At 38.9% G+C, this 20299-nt stretch overlaps 1 protein-coding gene across 2 annotated transcripts in view; it reads right to left on the reverse strand.

Moving 5' to 3' along the window:
- Positions 1-2326: 2326 nt before the first annotated feature.
- The window catches only part of LOC132321952 (nesprin-1-like), a 39228-nt gene continuing 21255 nt past the window's right edge, over positions 2327-20299 (reverse strand). Inside the window, exons 9-18 of one of the 2 annotated variants that reach the window (XM_059835391.1) lie at positions 20208-20276; positions 18135-18277; positions 17148-17274; positions 15782-15993; positions 14116-14316; positions 13640-13768; positions 13093-13305; positions 12009-12101; positions 10162-10220; positions 2327-3312 (exon numbers count right to left, since the gene is read on the reverse strand). In XM_059835391.1, coding sequence (XP_059691374.1) covers positions 3072-3312; positions 10162-10220; positions 12009-12101; positions 13093-13305; positions 13640-13768; positions 14116-14316; positions 15782-15993; positions 17148-17274; positions 18135-18277; positions 20208-20276 — 1487 coding nt within the window. In that variant the 3' untranslated portion in view covers positions 2327-3071. The remainder of the gene's footprint in view (positions 3313-10161; positions 10221-12008; positions 12102-13092; positions 13306-13639; positions 13769-14115; positions 14317-15781; positions 15994-17147; positions 17275-18134; positions 18278-20207; positions 20277-20299) is intronic. The other variant, XM_059835392.1, reaches the window with a different exon arrangement.

Raw genomic sequence — 20299 nt, forward strand, 5'->3', positions numbered from 1 at the left:
CTATTAAAGACTGAGGCAAAGAAGGCATTAAGTACCTCAGCCTTTTCCTCAGCCTTGGTGACAATGTTCCCCGCCGCATCCAGTAGAGGATGGAGATCCTCCTCGGTTCTCTTTTTGTTGTTAATGTATTTATAGAAGCTTTTTTTGTTGTCCCTCACGACCGTGGCCAGGCTGAGCTCTAGCTGGGCTTTTGCCTTCCTAATTCCCTCCCTGCATGACCTAACGAGGTCCTTGTATTCTTCTTCACTTGCCTGCCCCTTTTTCCAGAGGTGGTAAGTTCTCTTTTTTTCCCTGAGCCTCAGCATAAGCTCCTTGTTCAGCCAGGCCGGCCGTCTTCCCCGCCGGCTCTTCTTACGGCACATGGGCACTGCCTGCTCCTGTGCCTTCAAGATTTCCTTCTTGAAGAAGGTCCAGCCTTCCTGGGCCCCTTTGCCCTTCAGGACCGTCTCCCAAGGGACCCTCCCGACCAGTGTCCTGAACAGGGCAAAGTCTGCCCTCTGGAAGTCCATGGTAGCGGTATTGCTCACCCGCCTCCTTACTTGGCTAAAAATTGAAAACTCTATCATTTCATGGTCGCTAAGCCCAAGACGGCCTCCGACCTTCACTTCTCGCACCAGACCCTCTCTGTTCGTAAACAGCAGGTCAAGCAGGGCACCTTCCCTTGTAGGCTCCCTTACCAGCTGTGTCAGGAAGTTATCTTCCACACACTCCAGGAACCTCCGGGACTGTTTCCTCTTAGCTGTGTTGTACTTCCAGCAGACATCCGGTAAGTTGAAGTCCCCCACAAGAGCAAGGGCTTGCGACTGTGAGACTTCTGCCAGTCGCTTGTAGAACACTTCATCAGCTTCTACGCCCTGGTCGGGTGGTCTATAACAGACCCCCAGCAGGATATCCGGCTTGTTGGCCTTCCCCCTCATCCTTGCCCATAAGCATTCAACCCCGTCGTGACAATCATCCAGCTCTATACAATCAAAGCACTCCTTGACGTACAGAGCTACCCCACTGCCTCTCCTTCCTTGCCTATCCCTCCTGAAGAGCTTATAGCCCTCCATCGCAGCACTCCAGCCATGCGAGTCGTCCCACCATGTTTCTGTGATGGCGACCACGTCATAGCTGCCCCGCTGCACGATGGCTTCCAGCTCCTCCTGTTTGCCGCCCATGCTGCGTGCATTGGAGTAGATGCACTTGAGCTGGGCTATCGGTCTTGCCCCCGACAATGGCATGTCACCCCTAGGCTCACCTCTGGGTAGCCTGGCTTCATCCCCTTCCCCCTTCGAGTCTAGTTTAAAGCCCTCCTGATGAGGTTTGCCAACTTACGGGCAAGGATTCTTTTCCCCCTTGGGGACAGGTGAACACCGTCTGCACTCAGCAGGCCCGGTGCCACGGAGACCACCCCATGGTCATTCAAACTGAACTTTCTTCCTTGCACTCCCCTCTCCCTTCTAACCAACTCCTTTCAAACCTTCCTGCCTCTCCTTCAGTTTTTAAATACTATAAGGAATGGACACAGGTCTCACCTGTGACTTTTTGCCTGGTTCCTTCAACAGACTGCCCTTCCATAGGTTGATACACACAGGCTATATATTACCTTTTAGATAACATCTACTTCCATGAGACCACCAACAGCTGGAAAATAGGAGATGAAGTCCGGCTGAGATTCTCATTTCTCACTAAACTAGTCTTCCTACTCTTTACAATGTTTTCTTTTAACAGAAAACAAAAATATGTTTCAACAAAAAATTAACCAGCAAACCCAGGGACTGACTGATGAAAGGATGTCTAAAGCATGCAGAGATCTGGACTAAGAGGTCTGAGAGGTGCAATGATTACCATTGACTAAATTACATCACCAAAGAGAATATCAGAAAAGAGAGTAGGGGTCAATTTTATGGAGTCTGTCAGGCCTGTTGCAAGTAACAGAACCCTGTACCCCAAAAGTGTGTTCCTTATCTTTGTCTACTCAGAATCAGTGATTACGAATACTAATTTAGCCTAGCACAATTTTTGAATACCAATCAAGGAAACTAACTGTTGAAAAGAATACATACTTGTGTCAGTCCAAGTCTGGGTCTCAGACACTGAAGATACTTTGTTGACAAACAAAATCCTTTTCAGGAAAATGTTAACATTACAATTCTCTGGAAAGGAAGTTTTCCAGATCTTCTCATTCAAACATATACCTAATACCATTAATTTGTTACAGCATTTTTTAATTCTTTTTACAAGTGCAGCATATGTACGTCTTCTAATTTTTTTATACCATACATATCTCATTCTAATCTTAGAGCTTTCCATAGTTGTCATTAAAAAGCACGTAGACAAAATATTTTATAGTATCTATAATAAATGCAAAGAAATCAATACAAACAAAACTTGGCTTAGCAAACTGTACATACATAAATATGTTCTTTGTTTTTCAACTTGACATTCAACATTTTTCCTCATAAAACCTTTTACGATCTTATTTATTACATCCATTTTTTAAACCTTAAAAAAGTGCTTCTCAGATTTACACCTTGTGCATCCAAAGCAAAAGTTAGAACACCATGCCTGAAACAGAAACCACGGGGAATAATACTTTGCCATACAAGATCCTTTAAAATTGTATGTTACAAATTCTCTAAAATTTCTTTAGCATTGGTTATTTTGTATACTGTAGATACTGAGAGGGTATTTAACAAAGACTGGCTAATGGCTCATTTAGAGCAGCACACAGGAAAGGATCTACAGTATTAAGTCCTTGGCTATGCATAGTACAGGGCAATGACCTGGATATAAAGTGGCTAAAAGATCCTGAATGCTGGACAGAAGGACATCTCCCTCACACATGTCACATCCTCCTTAGCACCCAGGATGTGAGTATTGAAATGATGCTACTCAGGTAATACGTTGTGCAGTAATACCAATATACTGATGCGTTACTAGCTGAGTGCCAGCAAAGAATGATATGGACACAGCAGTGGCTACAGCAGGTAGGTAAAGCTGCCACACTGAATCCTGTTACCCTCTAAAACCATCCTGCTTCCCAGCTAGCACTCCAGCAAGGTCACCTGCTGTCTCACAGGTCTCCTTCATAATGGAGGTGGACCATTCATGTATTTTAGCATGGGGTGGAAAGAGCGGGCAAAGTTGTTGGCCATAGTACAGCTGTAGTCCTCCTCGGTCATTGGCACCAGGCAAGCCAGCCCGATCAGGAGCAACAAAAGGAGCTGAAGTGGTAGAGCAGCTCTGAGGACTCTGAGGAAGAAGGACGGGTGCTGCCACGCTGGCCCGGCCTCAGAAGGGGAGGAACCTGAGCCACCTCTTGTGGACCTGAGAAGAGAGGATGGACAGGTGAATACTGCAGCAGAGGTTGCCCTCAGGCACTCAGCCTTCCCTGAAGGCTAGTTTACAGTTTGTACCGACTTTGATTGACAACTGCAGAGGTATTTTCCACTGAACATGCTATTTCCCCAAGACTCTTAAGAGACCCCATATTTCTAGACTGGGTAGGAAAACACCAAATGATCATGATAGAATGGGCTTTGTGACCCCACACCCCCTTCGTCAATTATGGGAAAGACTCTCCACTTAAAGCATTGTGCTCTAGAGAAGGGGAAAATAAAAGGTGGGCCATACCTGTCACTTGTTCAATGCACTGTCTAAAAAGGAAGCCTCCTCATTTAAAATGGCAGTTGCATTTGGTTTGCAGAAGTTTCTACATTAATTTCTGTATATAGTATCCACAAGGGTATAATGCATTAAGATTCAGTTACATCAATCTTCAATTAATTAATACACCAATATGCAGGCAATGGGGACTCATTTTCTACAAAGTACATTGCCTTTTGAATCTTGCACTGAATCAGCAGTTAAAATCTATTTGCTCAACTGACTTGACACCATCACCTTCCGAGTGATTTTTTTCCCTTGTGTCTATAGATCAGACTTGAAATAGCACATATCTATCACATGTCTATGGGAGAGGCGAGACCTAACGCAAACATTTCCAAAGGGACACTTCAAATTAAGCACAAAAATCCAATCTATTTCTTAATAAAGGATAAAAACATAGATTTCACATTTTCTTTTTTTGACTGAAACTGTCAGAGCTCTAATATATGGATGACAGGTTTTGAGGTAAGTGGATGACTGAAAAGCGTGATTATGCAAGTTAAAATCTGATGGTCTCAGTGTGCTAATTAAATGGCATGGGAAAGCATTGTATTTTAGCACTAGCCAAAAACACAAGAACTTAGAGCCTTCAAATAATTTGCTTCAAGAACTCTTCCATTAAGACATTAGGTTATGAATTTTGTCTTAGACATGTTGCTATAAAACATCCGCGTGGCTGCTATGATTATGAAGCCCCAGAAAACCTATGGTTTGCTAGGGTTTAAGAGATAAAAATGCTCATGAGGATGGATTTAGTCTCAACGTGAAGGTGTGGGAGATCAGGCTGTTGGCTGAGATCAAATGGTCCCCCGTAAAACAAGTAGGGGGCGATGGTTCCTTATTGTCTCCTTGCCTTCCCCTTGTCCTTTGGATCCTGCCTCCCAGATAAATCTGAATCTGTGTGAGAAAGGATGCAAAAACCAAAATATCATCTTCAAAACTATTCCAGGCTTGGCAAGGGTCCCCTTCTCACATGTTCAGAAAAGAATTCTTTCTATGCTTGAGATTATTTTTATTGTCTTGTTCACATATGTGTATCATCCCACTATGAAGACTTCAAGAAAGCCAGACAGATATGGTAAAGTTTAGATGACCAACAGATACATAAACACTCAGGTATGCTAAATGATTAACTTGACCTAAATACTGCAGGAAATAGCAATGATCAAAACATCAGATCACATGTTGTTTGAGTCCACGTTATTGTAGCCCGGAGGGAAAGCTGTTTATAGCATAGTCTAAGATCACGAATTACAAAGAACATGTTGAAAGGATATTTGACGTTTAACAGCATCAGAGCATTCCATATTAAAGTTCAATTAGATCAGGACTTCTACTGTCCGAGAATGCCAAGACAGAAAGTTAATGGACTGAGGTAGGAACAAAGGGAACAAGAAGTGCTTAATTACCTTTCAAGCATTTGATTGCACAGTCTACGTATTTACAAGGCTCTCATTGTACAAATGTCGTTAATCCCAATCAAAAAAGGCCACATTTCTGCAGTTGGTAACTGCTGTTTGATAATGAGCAAAGTCTGAATTTTCTTCATTGACCCAGAGTTACTCTGGGGCAACACTGGGTGTCAGAAGGGGAATTTCCAAAAAGCAGAATCAAAAGGAATCAGACAAAGTTAGCATCTAATTTTTCTTTTCTTTTCCTATGGCTTTAGTAGCACAATACAGCACTTTTTGCTTTGTGTTTTACCGAAAAAAAGAAGAAAAAGAGTGGTATGTGTGAGCTGCATGGCTGATCTCAAAAAGAAACATAAACTTCCTTTCAAAAATTAAAACAGCTCATGGCAAAGTTTTTCAAAATACTTTTTCTGCAGTGAAGTAGGGTCTTGAAGAATAGTTTCTAATACTTCATGGAAACAATTAAACAAGCAAATAATGAAACATTATGAAAACATCTTCAGAAGGGGCGTTCTAAAAAGTTCAAGTGCTGTACTGCCTGTGTTTATTGCAGGTACACCTCTGTAATCTACATAATTGGCTGAAAAATGGAATGGCTCAGCTTAAAGTGTTTAATGGATTTGGTAAGGAGAGATGGTTAAAAACATACATTGTTAATAAAAAGGCTCACTATTCATAAGGGCCAGAACTGCTATTTTCTCCAGCAGAAGGGAAAGCTGAAGTACTGTAAGCCACTTCGGAGAAAAATGTAATTTCTTTTTCTTGAGCTTGAATTTTTAGCTCTCTCTCTTCTGACTGCTCCACCATTTGTCACACTGGCCCCTGTTTGAGAAGGGAAGGAAGTAAGGCCATCTGCTACTCGCTCCATACACAATTCCTACTAACTAGATAAAAGGGGGAGGCACAGCTGCAGACCTGGCCAACAGTAAGCTTCTTCATGTCAAGAAATGTCATAAATTAACCTAAGAAGTGCAAGCAATAGTTATCCTTACTTTGGGAGCTTGTAATGGCAGTGAAATTGGAACTCTTTCCTAAGCATTTCAAGAGAGGAGAAGCTAATTTACTAGACTATAGATCAGATGGGCAAAGTGAACTTTAATTTCAGCTCAGATAAGTACATTCTTTTAAAGATGACTGATTTTTTTTTTTTTCCCAAGGAAAATACGGTTGAAGTGATCTATCTGTATTGCAGTAAACATCTGAAAGGTTGTAACAGAAGAATTTATCATTCAAGCAGAGCTGATAGGAATAAATAAAGTGAGTTTAATGGGGAAGTGACTAATGGAATGCAGACAACAAGCTTACATTGAAAGACGCACTGCTGGGCTAGTAGGATGTTATTACTGGAGTTAATCAGGGATGAGTCTTAGCGAATTTCATCTGTATGACAGAAGTTGGAAGTCTTTGCAAATACAAAATATGATTGGCTTCTTGCACAGAAAAAAATGTGTGAATCCAATAGGTTTAAGAAGTAGCTCAAGGAGTTTATGATTATGGTACATAAGGTAGCAATAAAAAACTTCTGCTGTAAATTTGGAAGTTCACACTCTGAAGATAATGAAGAGAATCTAGAGCTGTTTGACACAGTCACAAACCAATAATGTGGCCTGTGAATAGCTGTGAAAAGGGACAAAAGAAATTTTAAAAAATATTTCAGTTCAAGACTTCTAGAAGAGAAAAGGGATTGTTTTAATGATGTTCTGTAAGGTACTAGTCAGGTCTCACCCAGAGCAGTTTGTATCATTTTGGTTAACATACTTCTGAAAGCTGAATTCAAACTTATACAAGCTTAAAGAAGTCAAAAAAATGGAGTATTTCTCCTATGAAGGAAATGAAGAGCTGAATTTACCAATATAAAACCTAAGAGATACTAAAACTACCCTCTATAAAATAGTGCAGAACAGACAGAAAGAAGGTGAACAGTTGTTAAAATAAAGGAAGGGATAATGTTGGCACAAAACCAAATTACTACATCTAACCATGAATATACTTCCAGATAATCAGAGAAATTAAATTTGATAACGACCTTCTAATAGACTTTTTGTTCCCACTGGTTCTAATTTTTTAAGATGGAGGTTGCTAGAGTTATGATGGAGAAGGTATGATGCTCTGTCCACAAGAGCAGGCAACGACTCCTCTTGGTGGCCTAAGAGACTATCTAGGAACAACCTTGTTTGGTTGTGTTCTGACTTTGATTCTCTCCCTAGCTGTCAGCATCACAACACCCCACCCTCAGATTTGGCTTACCCTGTAAGAAGATGAATACGTCCATTTCAAAGGCAGTTAAACATGAAGTTTAAGTAACAAGATCTAAGTGAGAGTGCGGGAGATAACTGGAAGAACCATGGCCAGCCAAGCCCAAACCTCGTGTTTGAGCTACTGCATGGCAATGACTGCCATTTTGTGGCCAAAGGCACGGAGAGTGCTGTGGCCTGGTCTGCTCCAAGAACAGCAAGCGACCTTTAAAGATCCACTAGTCATCTGGGGAGGCTTGAGGAGAGCAGGAAATGGAGGTTGGCACTGTCGCACCAAGACTTGAATAGAGCTGCTCAAGAAAGACAATGTAAACATCCCTAAGCGAATTGAACCACTATTTTTATCTTTTTAACATTTTAATCACTTCAAGAAAACCCACAGGCACAGATCCAGGTATGTAATTATGACAGCTCTATTAAACCAATGAAGAAAGAGGAGTTGCTTCTTGGATTTGCTTTTCCCACTTAGCACACGATTACGAATACCTCTTGAATGAGCCTTTAGTTAAATCCACAATGTAATGTCTAGTTTCAGCTTGTACCTTGCTTAGCATCACACTATGTATGCTTGTCTTTTTGCTGTGATAATGGGGAAGGCAAAGTGAAATCACACTTGTTATACACAAAACACAGCCCCTCTAATTTTTAAATGAACTTTCCTTCACAACCTCCTATGTGATAAACCTTTTAAAATTGACTTTAGTTCTCCTGTATACTAAAATCTAACAGGGTTTGCTGATCCAGTGCAAGATCAAACACAAAGTACTCTGATCAGAGGCATGTCAAAATATTAAAGAACACAGTGACAGGTTGTACCACTTTATCAGTTAAAACTACATTATACATCAACCATAACCTGTCTGGCTTGCGCATTTGATTAAGTTTCCTATTCAGCAGTGACTCATTTGTATTCCATGCTTGTCTGAATGACAAATTGAACATTGTGTTGTATTGCTACAAGATGTGTTAATAAACAGTGCTGGAAAGACTTGATCTGAAAGGTGCCGCACCAATGCCACTGCGAGAATAGAGGTTGATCTCAGAGCTGCAAAGCACTGCTAGCTGCTCTTTGAGCCAGCGGCTCGCACCTACAACCAGAAACCTTCTCAAAAGGTTGGCAGAAGTGGTCTGACTATACAGGAGAGCAGAAGAGCGCACACAATATGTTTCTGGAGTACAGTGTTGCTACTGCAAACATGCTGATCTGCTGAAGACATCCTCCATTCCTCCTAGCTGTTAATGGCTGCAGAGTAAAGCCCCACTCCTCCCTTTTCCCACTCCCTATAAGAAACAAAATGCCAAGCTTCATAGCAGACTGGAGTTGGAAAAATTAATTCTTTTTCTCCATCAGACAGAAAGATGGAGTGTACATATTTCACCTGTTTTGTATGTGGTTTCCTTATGATGTTTCAAAGAAAAAAAAAAAAAAATCCCTAAAAATAAGGCAGCTTCTTAGTGCCAGTGGAAGCAGTGAAAGATACTCTACCTGTTCTATCTGCTATGCTATGTGGTTTTGCAACTATGCCACTTTACTAACAGTCACAAACTACACAGATAAAGCAAAATATTTTTTTAAGAATTGTTTATGTAAATAACTACATGGTAAGTAGTTTTATTCTTTATTTCATTTATATTTGAGAATAATTTTGCTGAATTAAGCCTTGATTTTGCTCATGAAAAAAATAACACTCTTAAGGTATTTTTTTGTCTGCTTGGTTATTGCTCAATCACTGTATTAAATCTAGTGTTGTCTTCTTTCCAACATCAAATCTTTCACTTTAACAGGAGTTATTTTAAAAATGAATTAGTTAATTTTCGAGATATACAGAATAAATGAGATTTAGGACTTAACTATAAGAACAAATATATTTTCATGATACTTTCTGATTATTTTAGGTGTTGCAACGCATAAGATGCTGAAATATCAAAAGACGTCCTCTTTATATATATTGGCCTGCTCATTTCCTTTTTTGTTTTGGTTTTTTTTTTTTTTTTCCACTTCATAACTCTAGAGGCTCGTGAACTGATCAGTGAAAGAGTGAAGGTACACACATCACACCGACAACAACAAAGAATGCAAAAGCACTGATAGCTGCAGAGATGACAGGTGGAAAGCAAAAAGCTGTAGCTGCAAGCCTGCTCTCTACTGGTCAGACAGAGATGGGGCAGTGCTGCTCCCAGAGCAATACATGGATGCAAGCACTTAGCAAGAGTCACGGCAATGTTAGCAGTCGTCTGAGGAGGGGAGAGAAAGTGACCCCAAGTCTCAAAACCCTCAAATTCTGACTTTTAATTTTGAGTCTTAAGTACTGAAAACCCACAAACTGAACAAAACGTTTCAGGGGGAAAAAAAAAAAAGAAAGAAAAGGATGTTAGTATGTCTCATCCAGATCTGTGGGTTTTGTGAATTCTAGAATATGATATTAGCCTATTACCTGCCTTAATTTAATAGCTAGAGGTAAAGAGGATGATAAAAAGTGTTTGCCATGAACCTACTAGCATTTCTGTTATATCATGCCAAAATGAAGTAATCATTAAACATCATGAGTGTAAACACACGCTCACCCTGATCAGTCATACGAAAAATAAATGTTGATTACATGGCATTCCTGGGAAGCAAAAGCTGTAGATGTTCAAGAGTTAGGTGGTATTTCTATTTAACAAAGAATGTGAAGCAATTGAGAGCCCCTTTTGTTAAACTATTAACAAAAGGGAAGTTTTCACTTGTTTAAGTCCTGGCCACCTGATGGAGTTGGTGCGGACGGAGAGGAATCACGGCCAATTTCCATCATCCTCTTGGGGTTCTAGAACAGAGTGCGGAAACCAGGAGAACAAGGTACCTGCTATGTGGACTGCTGACAGAGGGTCCAGGCTGTGAGAGACTACATTTGCCCCGTGGCTGTTTGCAATGAACAGGGGGTAAAGAAAGAAGAATGTTCAGTCCAGGCAAATAAAGACAAGCTACTGATGAAACTAAATTAAAAGTGCAGCAAAGGAAACATAAAAAAAAAATAAAAATCAAATGAAGTGACCGATACCCATGAACCAAGGAAACTGGCTTTTCTTTGCACCTAGTTGAGTATGGAAATGATTGGAACATACACAGTGAACTTGAAAATAACAGTTTAGTAATTAGGTTTATGAACAGTAGCTCTGGATTTAAAAAATAATCACTAGAAATTTAGCTCATTAGTAATATGAAATAGAAAAAAATTATTGATTTGAATATGGGCAAATAGAGATATCTCTAAATGCAAATACAGCAAAATTAATATTTTTAAAGAAAAAACATCCAAGGGCCTCCTTTGACGAATCTGGCATCTTCTCCTCCCCCATTCCCCCCCCGCCCCCCCCCCCCCCAATTTTGAAGGCCAAATAAGTGTAGGTGCATTCCTGCACTCACAACAATTTGCTGGAATATTTAATGCAGTTAAATGATTATAATTCTGATTGTATTTTTGGTATTAGGATTTATTTATTCAGCATCAGTATATTTGGCACTGAAATTCTAAACAACATGACTTCAGTCTCCAAAATTGTGGGTGCAAATACCAGAAGTTTGAAAACCAGACCCCAAGGAATCATACAACTTAGCTATACATTATGGACAAAAATGAAAAAAAGTAGTCATGTACATAAACACTAACAAATGCTCATTAAAATGTTAAGATGAAACCTATTATAATTCTACATACTCTTTAGAAAAAGATTTTTACATTTCCTGTAATGGTCAGACATCCTCCAGTTACATCTGTGATATCAGAGCTTTTATTAGTTATTTAAATTTAAAAGATAGAAGCATTGACCTCTGAAATAAAATGTTAAGGTTTATATTCTTTCTCCTTTTGAAAAGCCAGTATTCCTTTACATTCTCATATTAGCATCTAAAAGGAAACTAGTGCATGTAAAAAAAAAAAAAAAAAAAATTTCAAGAGCCATAAAATTTATCAAGACACAACTCAGAGGCTTTACAAAAAGTGCAAATGGGAAAAAAAACCTCCAAAACCTGATTCTTTTAAGAACTAAGGAAAAAAGCAAAGTAATCAACCAATAGAATTGCAGAAAAAGACAAAGTAATAGCAGTTTCATTTTGGGCTCAGAGTATGGAAGTGTTAAGCACTAGGCATGTGTTACTATATTTCTTGAATTTTGTGCCAGCGATGTACATAGACAACTCCAGTTGCCATCATAGCCATTGATTAGGTCCTGTGCAACTAGCTGTTTTGAATAATGTTTTACGACCTTCAGCTCTACTTAGCCATTCATCCAAAGTCTCAATAAGACCATCTGCAACCTTCATCAGAAATGACAAAAAAACCTTATTGAGATTCTCGATGAAGCAGCTCTGAAGAGATGGCCAAACAGAAATGGAGGACTGATTATACCAGACAAGACCAGACTTCGGGGTGCTGCCATCACTAGAGCAAAATACAAGAGACACGACATGCCATACCATGGTAAACCAACCACACTGACAGCCCTAGTTTTAGATAGTATTTACCACTTCTGATTTCATGCAAGATGGGGTATGCAGCAGGGCTGGGGAAAGCAGCTGTGTTTTGTTCTTGGTTTATGCCATTTCCTTTCCTATCAAGTGAGAAGGGGGGCCTTCCAGCTGACTAGAGATACTGTAGACATCTAGAGCTCCCACCCAGGAGGTAGCAGAAAATATATGACATGAAATTACCGTTCTCTGTCTGCTTGGAGTACTTCTTCCAGATACAGGACTCACTGAGCCCGATGTGTCTAATTCATCAGCAGAGGACCATGAGGACAATTCCTAAAGTTCAGAAGGAATGGAGCTAAGAAATACAGCAACCAGCTGTTCAGGTAAGCAAACTGAAAGAAAATCCCTGAGTGAAATCCCAGCAGAGTTATTTCCAAAGCAAATAAAATAAAGCAGTTAAAATTTGGTAACAAAATTTATAAGACTAAGGTATTACATGTTTTCTTTGTTAGCCCTGAAGGAAAAGAAAAGCAAACAGGTAGTTAAAACTTAATTGCTTTAGGTGACACAATTTCCATCAAAGTCAATACAGGGGGAAAACCAGTTGCTCTTCATAGGCCTTTAATTACAAGAGGTTGGTACCACGAAGATTTTACTTAAACAGGCAAAAATTCACTAGAAGGAGGAAAGAGCTGAGTTCTCATGCCTGTTGCACTCTGCTAATCCAAGACTTTAAAAAAAGTTAACTAAAGGAGAACCTTGAAATCTTTACTTTATACCTGCCACTACTGGTGAAGATGTATGCGTAACTCCCACTCAAATATCCTGAGATAGATGATAATTTGAAAAGATTTGGAGTACAGCTCAAAGCTCAGAAGGCACTATGAGAGATTTGTTAGCCTATTACAGAATTTATTTTATGCTTCTTTTTTTCTCTTTGACAGAGTGAGCATTATCTGCCTTTCCAGTGACAACTGACACAGCATAATTTTCAGTACTGCAGCTAGTATAATTATCTCATAGACTTTGCCAGTTGACTGAATCAGTAACAGCAGGATAAACAAACCAAAATGTTCAAGACTTATTGCTACACCAAATAACAAAAAACTACTGTATTAAAAAACCCCACCATATCACAAAAGAGATGTTTACATTATGAAGTGTAAGATTACTTTATGATATTCAAGATTACATGTGTACCATTGTGATAAGTATTGCAAACAACACAAACAGTGCAGGCAACAGCACTGATCAGAGAAAGACAGTCAAAACAGTGGGAAACATGTGCCCGGCAAACAGCAAGGAATAAAAAGACATGACTTACCAGTTGACTGTTTGAAATGTCTAGAATTTTCTCCAGGTCTTTAATATGATGTGTGACCTCTTTCAAGAGAAGCTTCAATCTGTTTCCGATGACATGCACCTTTTCTTTGGCTTCAAGACAGTCCTTGCCTTCAGCATTGACTAGCAATTGGCAGGACATATCTTGCAGTGACGCCACCTTCAACTGAGACTCCAGCAGTTCTCGTCTAATTTGCTGTTGCCAAGGCAAGCAACAGATTTTTTTAAGTTAAGTTAAAAAAAAAAAGAAAAAAGGAAAAAAGCTAGAACTCACAAAACTGGACATTTGAAATTAATGAAATGGAAAGACAAGAGAAGCAATAAAAATTTCTAATCTGACAGGAAGATAGACAGCAGCCTAGTGGTTGCCTGAGATTTTATATCACAAGTTATGCTACTCACGGACATCGGTCCCACAGTTGTGTGTTAGCATGCAATGTACAATGCTAACCCTCAAGAGAAAGACAAATCTTATCACGTGTTTTTCTAATAATGCATTTTGGGAGAGAAAGGGATAATTATAGCCCTACCATTAGAAGTCTGTGATGATCCTGCAGCGTTTCTGAGTCCAGGCTTGGACTGATGGGCACAATCTCATTTTTTCTTCTGTCAATATTCTCTAACCAAAGCAGCAAACCATGGCTCATTTCATGGAAATCCTGCAAGTGATGAGTGATGTTTTTAATAGCATAGCAGAAAATTCCAGTCAAATTCAGGTTTTTAGTTTATCCTATGATAGGTCCTACTGGCTAAATAACAGAACTTACAAGGAAGTGTAGAATAGTATATAAGAACACTATTCCAGAGATGAAAAATTTAGAAAATCTTGGGCTGGAAATACATGCTTCAGGTAGTGCAGGTGTATCTTTCAGAAAACACATACTGAAGCTGTATTTTGGCTTGCATGGGCAAGTTTCAGATTGGATAATGAGCACATCAGATAATGGTATGGTTTACATTTTTGGTATGTGGGATGCTGACAATTTAAAATAAGCACAATACAGACCTGGCACTGCATTAATGCATTCTGCAATGAGCAGCGCCACTCTTCGATCATAATGCATACGTGGTCCCAGCGTACATTCATCTGAGACAGGCGCTCTTGAAGCTTCTTGCTCTCTTCACTGTCAGACTGAGTGAACTCTGAGCTGCACAGATTGATGGATAAGATGATCGCTTTGCGGTTATCAATTGCTTTCTGCAGCTCCTTGATGATAAGACAAAGTGGGATGGGTGAAGAAAGGATGGAAATTGGTAAAACATGTGACTTTCAGAAGAACGAAGTAGAAGAGGCACCACAGGAATACAATGATCTGCCATTAGCAACTTCAGAATGGTACCTTACTGTAATAGTCTCTTTACTCTGGATATGAGGTTTCTGTGCTCACTCTGACTCTGCAGATGTTCACTCTTTAACATCTACTAAGCTTTTACTGTGAGCATAAACTAGAACAAGCCAATTAAGCTTGTAAAGTCTTAAAAGCCTGAAGTCATAGTTGAATTTTAAAGATCTGGCTCATGTTTCAGGTATTTTAAAGACAGAGCAGGCCCAACAAAATTTAAAGAGATGTAGGACAATTGTACTTTAGCTCACAATAAAACTTTTGCCCTCACTTCTCAGTTTTGCTGATAAACATAAAAACCAACATGTTTTCAAGTGGAAACTGCTGTCAACAGTATTTTGAAATAAAAGCTTTTACTGAGGGAAAAGAAAACATACAAAGAGTATAAACAACTTACTCCAATTTATAGAAGCAGGACATGTATAAAAACTCGGATTTGTTTACATTGCAAGCCACAAAAGAAACCCCACCTCTTTTGGTTTGGAGGGCACTAATGGGCTTTCCAAGAGTGGGTGAGATAAGAACAGGATTCTTATGAAATGCCCCCTTTCCCACCTACTTTACAGCATTTACTTAAAAGCCCCATGTCACAGTGACCTTTGTAGTACTTATGGCAGCTATATTTGGATTCCAGTGAAGATCAGCATTAATATGCTTTAGATGGATCACTGCTGGAAACAGTCTTTACTATCTGTCCACCTCATTCCTAGCATGGTGCACAGTGCATTTTGACACTGGCTCCCACATTTTTGTGCCCAAGCTTGTAAGATGCTAGTAATTGAATGTGAAGTTGTGGACCATCACATTTGCAGAGCTTTATAGCTGTAAGATATCCAGGAGAGATCACAAAGGCAGCATTCAGATCCTGATGCATCTGAGATGACAGAAGAAGAAATAGGAATGTTGTAAAGTGACACCAAATTTTTCCTATGTTGTACTGGTGACAGCAGCAGGTAGGCTACAACCCCTTTGGGCACTCTCTCTTTCCTCCACACCAAGTAGTATGTCCCAGTGAGGCATTTCTTTTAAAGCAGCTATTTTGTTACCAGTGTTTGACTAGAAGAGATTTCAATTAACTTGGCTTTTTTTTATTTATTTCATCAGCTTGGCTGACATGAGGAATTATCTGTACATTCTGGAATTACAGAATTGCCACAGAATTACTATTTCAAAAATTCATTTGGATTATATAGTAAACGCCAGTCATCAGCAGTAGCCTATGGGCAGAATGAAGCAAACCAGCTGCAACTATTGGCAACGTCTTCAACGTACCTGTTGCACTCAGGTCTTTTTACAAGGTAACTCATGGAAAAGAGAAATAAAACTCACTTTCAGTTTTTTAATTCTGAGCTCAATAGTTTGTATGTCAGTGCTGAGATCAAGGTGGCAGAGCTTCTCCAGTTCCTCTTCAGTTTCTCCCAACCAAGCCCAAACACTATTAAGGTCGGAGTTAAACTGCTGCCATTGCTGAAGGTTCTGCTTCATCCTCAGCTCCTTGCTTAGAGCTTGAGCCTGGATTAATTCCCATCGGTCAATTACACCTGGAATGATAAACACCAAATTCAACAAAAGCGAAAAAACTCTAGCCACACACACAATTGCATCAGTTGAATCCTGTGCAGAACAAAAAAAAAAAAGCTCCATAAAACCCAAAAAACCCTAACACACAAAACACCACACTGAAAACTAAGTTAGATTGAAGAATGTGATGTTGGAGAGAAAGAAAGAAGAATCGGGATGATTCCAGGCAGCAGGCAATTTTACTGCTTTCTAATGTCAGACTTCTACGAACAGAATTAAGTTGATACATGCAGTTCTCTAAAACAGGTTATGCTGGTATGAAGACGTCATAAATTAGCATAAATGCAAACTGGACAAGGAATCTGAATATGTTTAACTAGCCACATATTTATTATTATTTTTATTGGTATTTGTACCTATTGCAATCTAATACTCACACCTCACCACATTTGCCTAAGTTACTGCTGATGCATTGGATAAATACCTGCACTAAAAAGAAATAAATTAGGGGCTATTTCTTCTGGTTAGTTATCTTGAAACGCTATGGCAGAAGGACAAGTTGTATCATTCCATCAACTTGAAATTAAAAAAAAAAAAAATCAAAATAAAATAGACTGCACGAGTAGCATATCTTGCCAACCTAAGAATGGAGACACTGCCTTTATAGTCTCTGGAACAAATCCATGTTTTTACAATGCAATACCTGCTGTTCTACTGCTGATGCTTACAATTAGTCAGGAGAATAATTCTACCAGGTGAATATAGATTTCTGTACTGTAGACAGATAATATTAGAAGTAGAAGCTAATATTAGAAGAAATGAATGCTGACTTATGTGTTTTGTACAGCAAGATAAGCAACCTTTTGTCATCAGAAAACATTCAACAAAATGCATTGCATCCACAGGGACTTTCCAAAAGACTTAGGGTTATATCTCATGATATGAAGGGGTTCTTAAAATGCACTTGTATGTCTAATCTCTCTGTAGGGCATACACAAGGAATACTTACCATTCCTTACTAGTCCTATTAAGAGATGTTAAACAGAACATGGGAACAGACACAGTCATGTAAATACATATGTCAGTAAATACCACCAAGTGTTTATTCAGAAAAACTTTGCATGGTTGCTAGTTTTGATAATTGCTTTCCATCAAAGAATTAAATGTTACTTACCAGCTGTTTGTGTTTCGGTACTGTTCAGGTTAATAAGTCCTGATAATTTTTCTTCTTCCTCCTTCAGTTTATATCCAAGCCTTTTTACTGAGTCTATGCTTCCACTGCACTCACCTAGTAGCTTCATCTGTGTTAACAAACAAAAAATCCTATCTCAATATGCACTGTACAGGACTAATTGCATGGAAAAATGCAAATTACAATGCAACTTCCAAAATTTTCCTAAAGTAGGTCTAGGTGTGCAGATTAAAATCTATTACTTTACTAATCCGTCCTGATAGTAACAAAGAAATGTATATGGAGACAATAAAGACTTTAAGCATAAGTTCAGACTAAACAGAAATAACTCAGTGCCACTGTGCCAAATCATGCTGGATGACTTTAGGTGCCATCTGTTCTAAATGTTAAGACACTACGGCAATGACACTAGAAGATGTGATAAAGAAAATAAACACAAATGTGGAAATATTACCATGCATCCAAGCACCCGATCTTTCCATTCTGTCAGTAATGAAATTATTTGAATGATTTAGAGAGAGATTTTTCTTCCAGAAAACTTTTCCAAGAAAGCTTTTTAATCATGGATTCCATATATGCAACCTTGCTTATATGATGTGTGTTTATAATTCATCGGCAAGACAAGTACTGTGCATAAAGCTATAAAACCTGCTTTTAAAAGCAGAGGGATTTTAAACAGGATATCATCATCAGATGGATAAAAACACACGTGAGAAAGTACTTTTGGACATCAGCAAAAATGTAATAGGAAGATAAATTCCTTAGAGTCATGTTCCTGTAATCTTACGTTATTGTAAACACACTAATAACATAAACAACAATAGCATGTGGTTAAGGGTAGCAACCATATGAGCGAGTAAGTCTGAGAAGCAGTAATATCTAATTGCTTTGTTGAAACAGCTATATTTCTTTCAATAGCAAATCTAAGCTTGGAGTGCTTATTCGACTTGTGCTCCAAAATACACGCACATATCCTCTGTAACTGGAATCCAGCTCTGGTCCTGTAGGAGTTTTGCTACGGATGATGTTTTCTGTTTGCTGTATCTGGAAACGACTGGTGTCTAAGGCCTTGTCCAGCTGTCGGATATGTGCTTCCAGGGCACCAGGTTCCCCTGTACCAAAACCAAAAAAGTGACTGTCACCCAAGTTTTCCCAAAGTTTTTTTTATCTTTTGCCCAGGCAAAATAAATATCAGGAATACTATCTAGATTAGACGGTAAAGGAGAAATGTGACTGCAGCAGTATGAGTGGTACAATGTCAAAGTGAACTGATAACTACTTACATTAGAGAGTGTTAGTGACCTTCAGAGGACAGATGACTATACCAATGGACATGCTTGCCATAAGCATACTATCAAAGAGTCCACAGTTTAAAGCAGGCTTGCAAACTATTCTGAAGTGACTTCTTCCCCTCACAGAATTCCTAGCCTCTCTGAAGGGGAAAGTTCTTGGCAAAGCGTGCTCTACCTCACTGATTTTGGAGAATACGAATGCCTTGCTTCCTTTCACAAACACTTTCAAATAAAACCTTGTATCCCAAACTCCTGATTTGATTTCTCCTCATTTCTCTTTGTATTACTTCTCTCCACCAAAAAATAGTCCAATTTCAATCTACATGAAAGGATCCTATTTGTATACAATTTTGAAGATTAAAAGCAGTATACAAACACTAAGCAATACTGTTATAATTATATCCTCAAAGTCCATAGATGACTGGACAGCAAGTAGTCCACAACTGATTTAGGCAACCACGCTAAGCAGCAAAATTTACAGTATTTTTTCAATTAGGCATTTGACAAAAATTATGCTTAACATATCTGAAAGACGGTATTATTCATCCAAGCCGTTTGGAACTCATACCAATGTTTTTGAAGCAGGACTAACTTGTATTTTCCTTATAGAGGTCAGCTGAATTCTGTGATATGAATTAGCTACAGCCAATTGTAATCTGAAGCAGCCTAGAGGACCCCATGAGATCCCTCTTATCCATATTCTATCAGTTGAATTTATTCGTAAAGACACAATTAAAAACATGCACAGAGAAGGGGAGCCTTCTATCCACTTAATTACAGAAAATGAAGCCTCTTGGAGGGTTAATCTTTTTTCATACAAAACACCGCCTCACCCCGAATGGACAGAAGAAAATGCTCAATATTGCTTTTCCCTCACTACTTTCAAAACTTTCACAGGTCAGAAAACGACACACATTTTTCTATATGTACTGCTATTATTTATACTCTTAATAAATCATAATATCATTTCACTAATTTGGGGAAAAAATAAAAATGGACAGTGAACCTGAGGTCTGTGCCACAGATGCTGAGATTTTAAATGTTTGCTATTTCAAATTTGCAATAAAGTGATTATTTCAAAAGAGGAAAACTGTGAAATCATGAAAGAAGGTATCTGTAAAGTGCATCTAATCCCTCCGAGAGAGTCATCTAACAAATGAAATAGTAGGTTTAATCTTGTGTAAAAATGCAATGTGAAAAAAAAATCATCTTCCAATATAAGAGACTAAGATAAAGACATTGGACTACAGTACCTCACCTTGGCATTGTTACTGCATGACACGACAACTGACCTGAAAGTTTGTATCTAAGTAATAATCCAAGCTGTGGCTGTGTTAAAAAAATAAGTGCAAAACCGAACAATTAGGTTTTGCTCTGTATCTTTTCTTTCTGCCTTAATCTTTGTAGAAACCACTCTTCTCTCAGAGACATAACAAAGTATTAAGTCCTGTTGAGGGACTCCAGAGAATAAAGACCAATCAGAGTAACATACTGATCAGTTTAGTCTAGTTAGCTGAGGTGGGAGGGCCGATACTTCAAAAATCAATGTTTCATCCATGCATCTAATAATACCTTTAAGCACAGTAGTAAAGCAGGATAATTCTACATTAACATGCCAATGCTGCCATGTAAGAAATATTTATCTTGTAAGTTGTGAAAAATATAGCAGATGCTAAGAGAAGAGAAAGAAGTTGCACTTGCGCACTGTGGTATTTGCATCTGGCTATGCTTAGTCTTTTTTGATGCCTACCAGAGACATTTTTGAGTGCGTTTTCTGTGAGCGTTACATAGGCCTCAAGAGTTTCAGGGATCTCTACATCTGAAAAAATAAAAGCACAGTCT

This window comes from Gavia stellata, chromosome 2, assembly GCF_030936135.1.
Source record: "Gavia stellata isolate bGavSte3 chromosome 2, bGavSte3.hap2, whole genome shotgun sequence".
Classification (NCBI taxonomy): domain Eukaryota; kingdom Metazoa; phylum Chordata; class Aves; order Gaviiformes; family Gaviidae; genus Gavia; species Gavia stellata.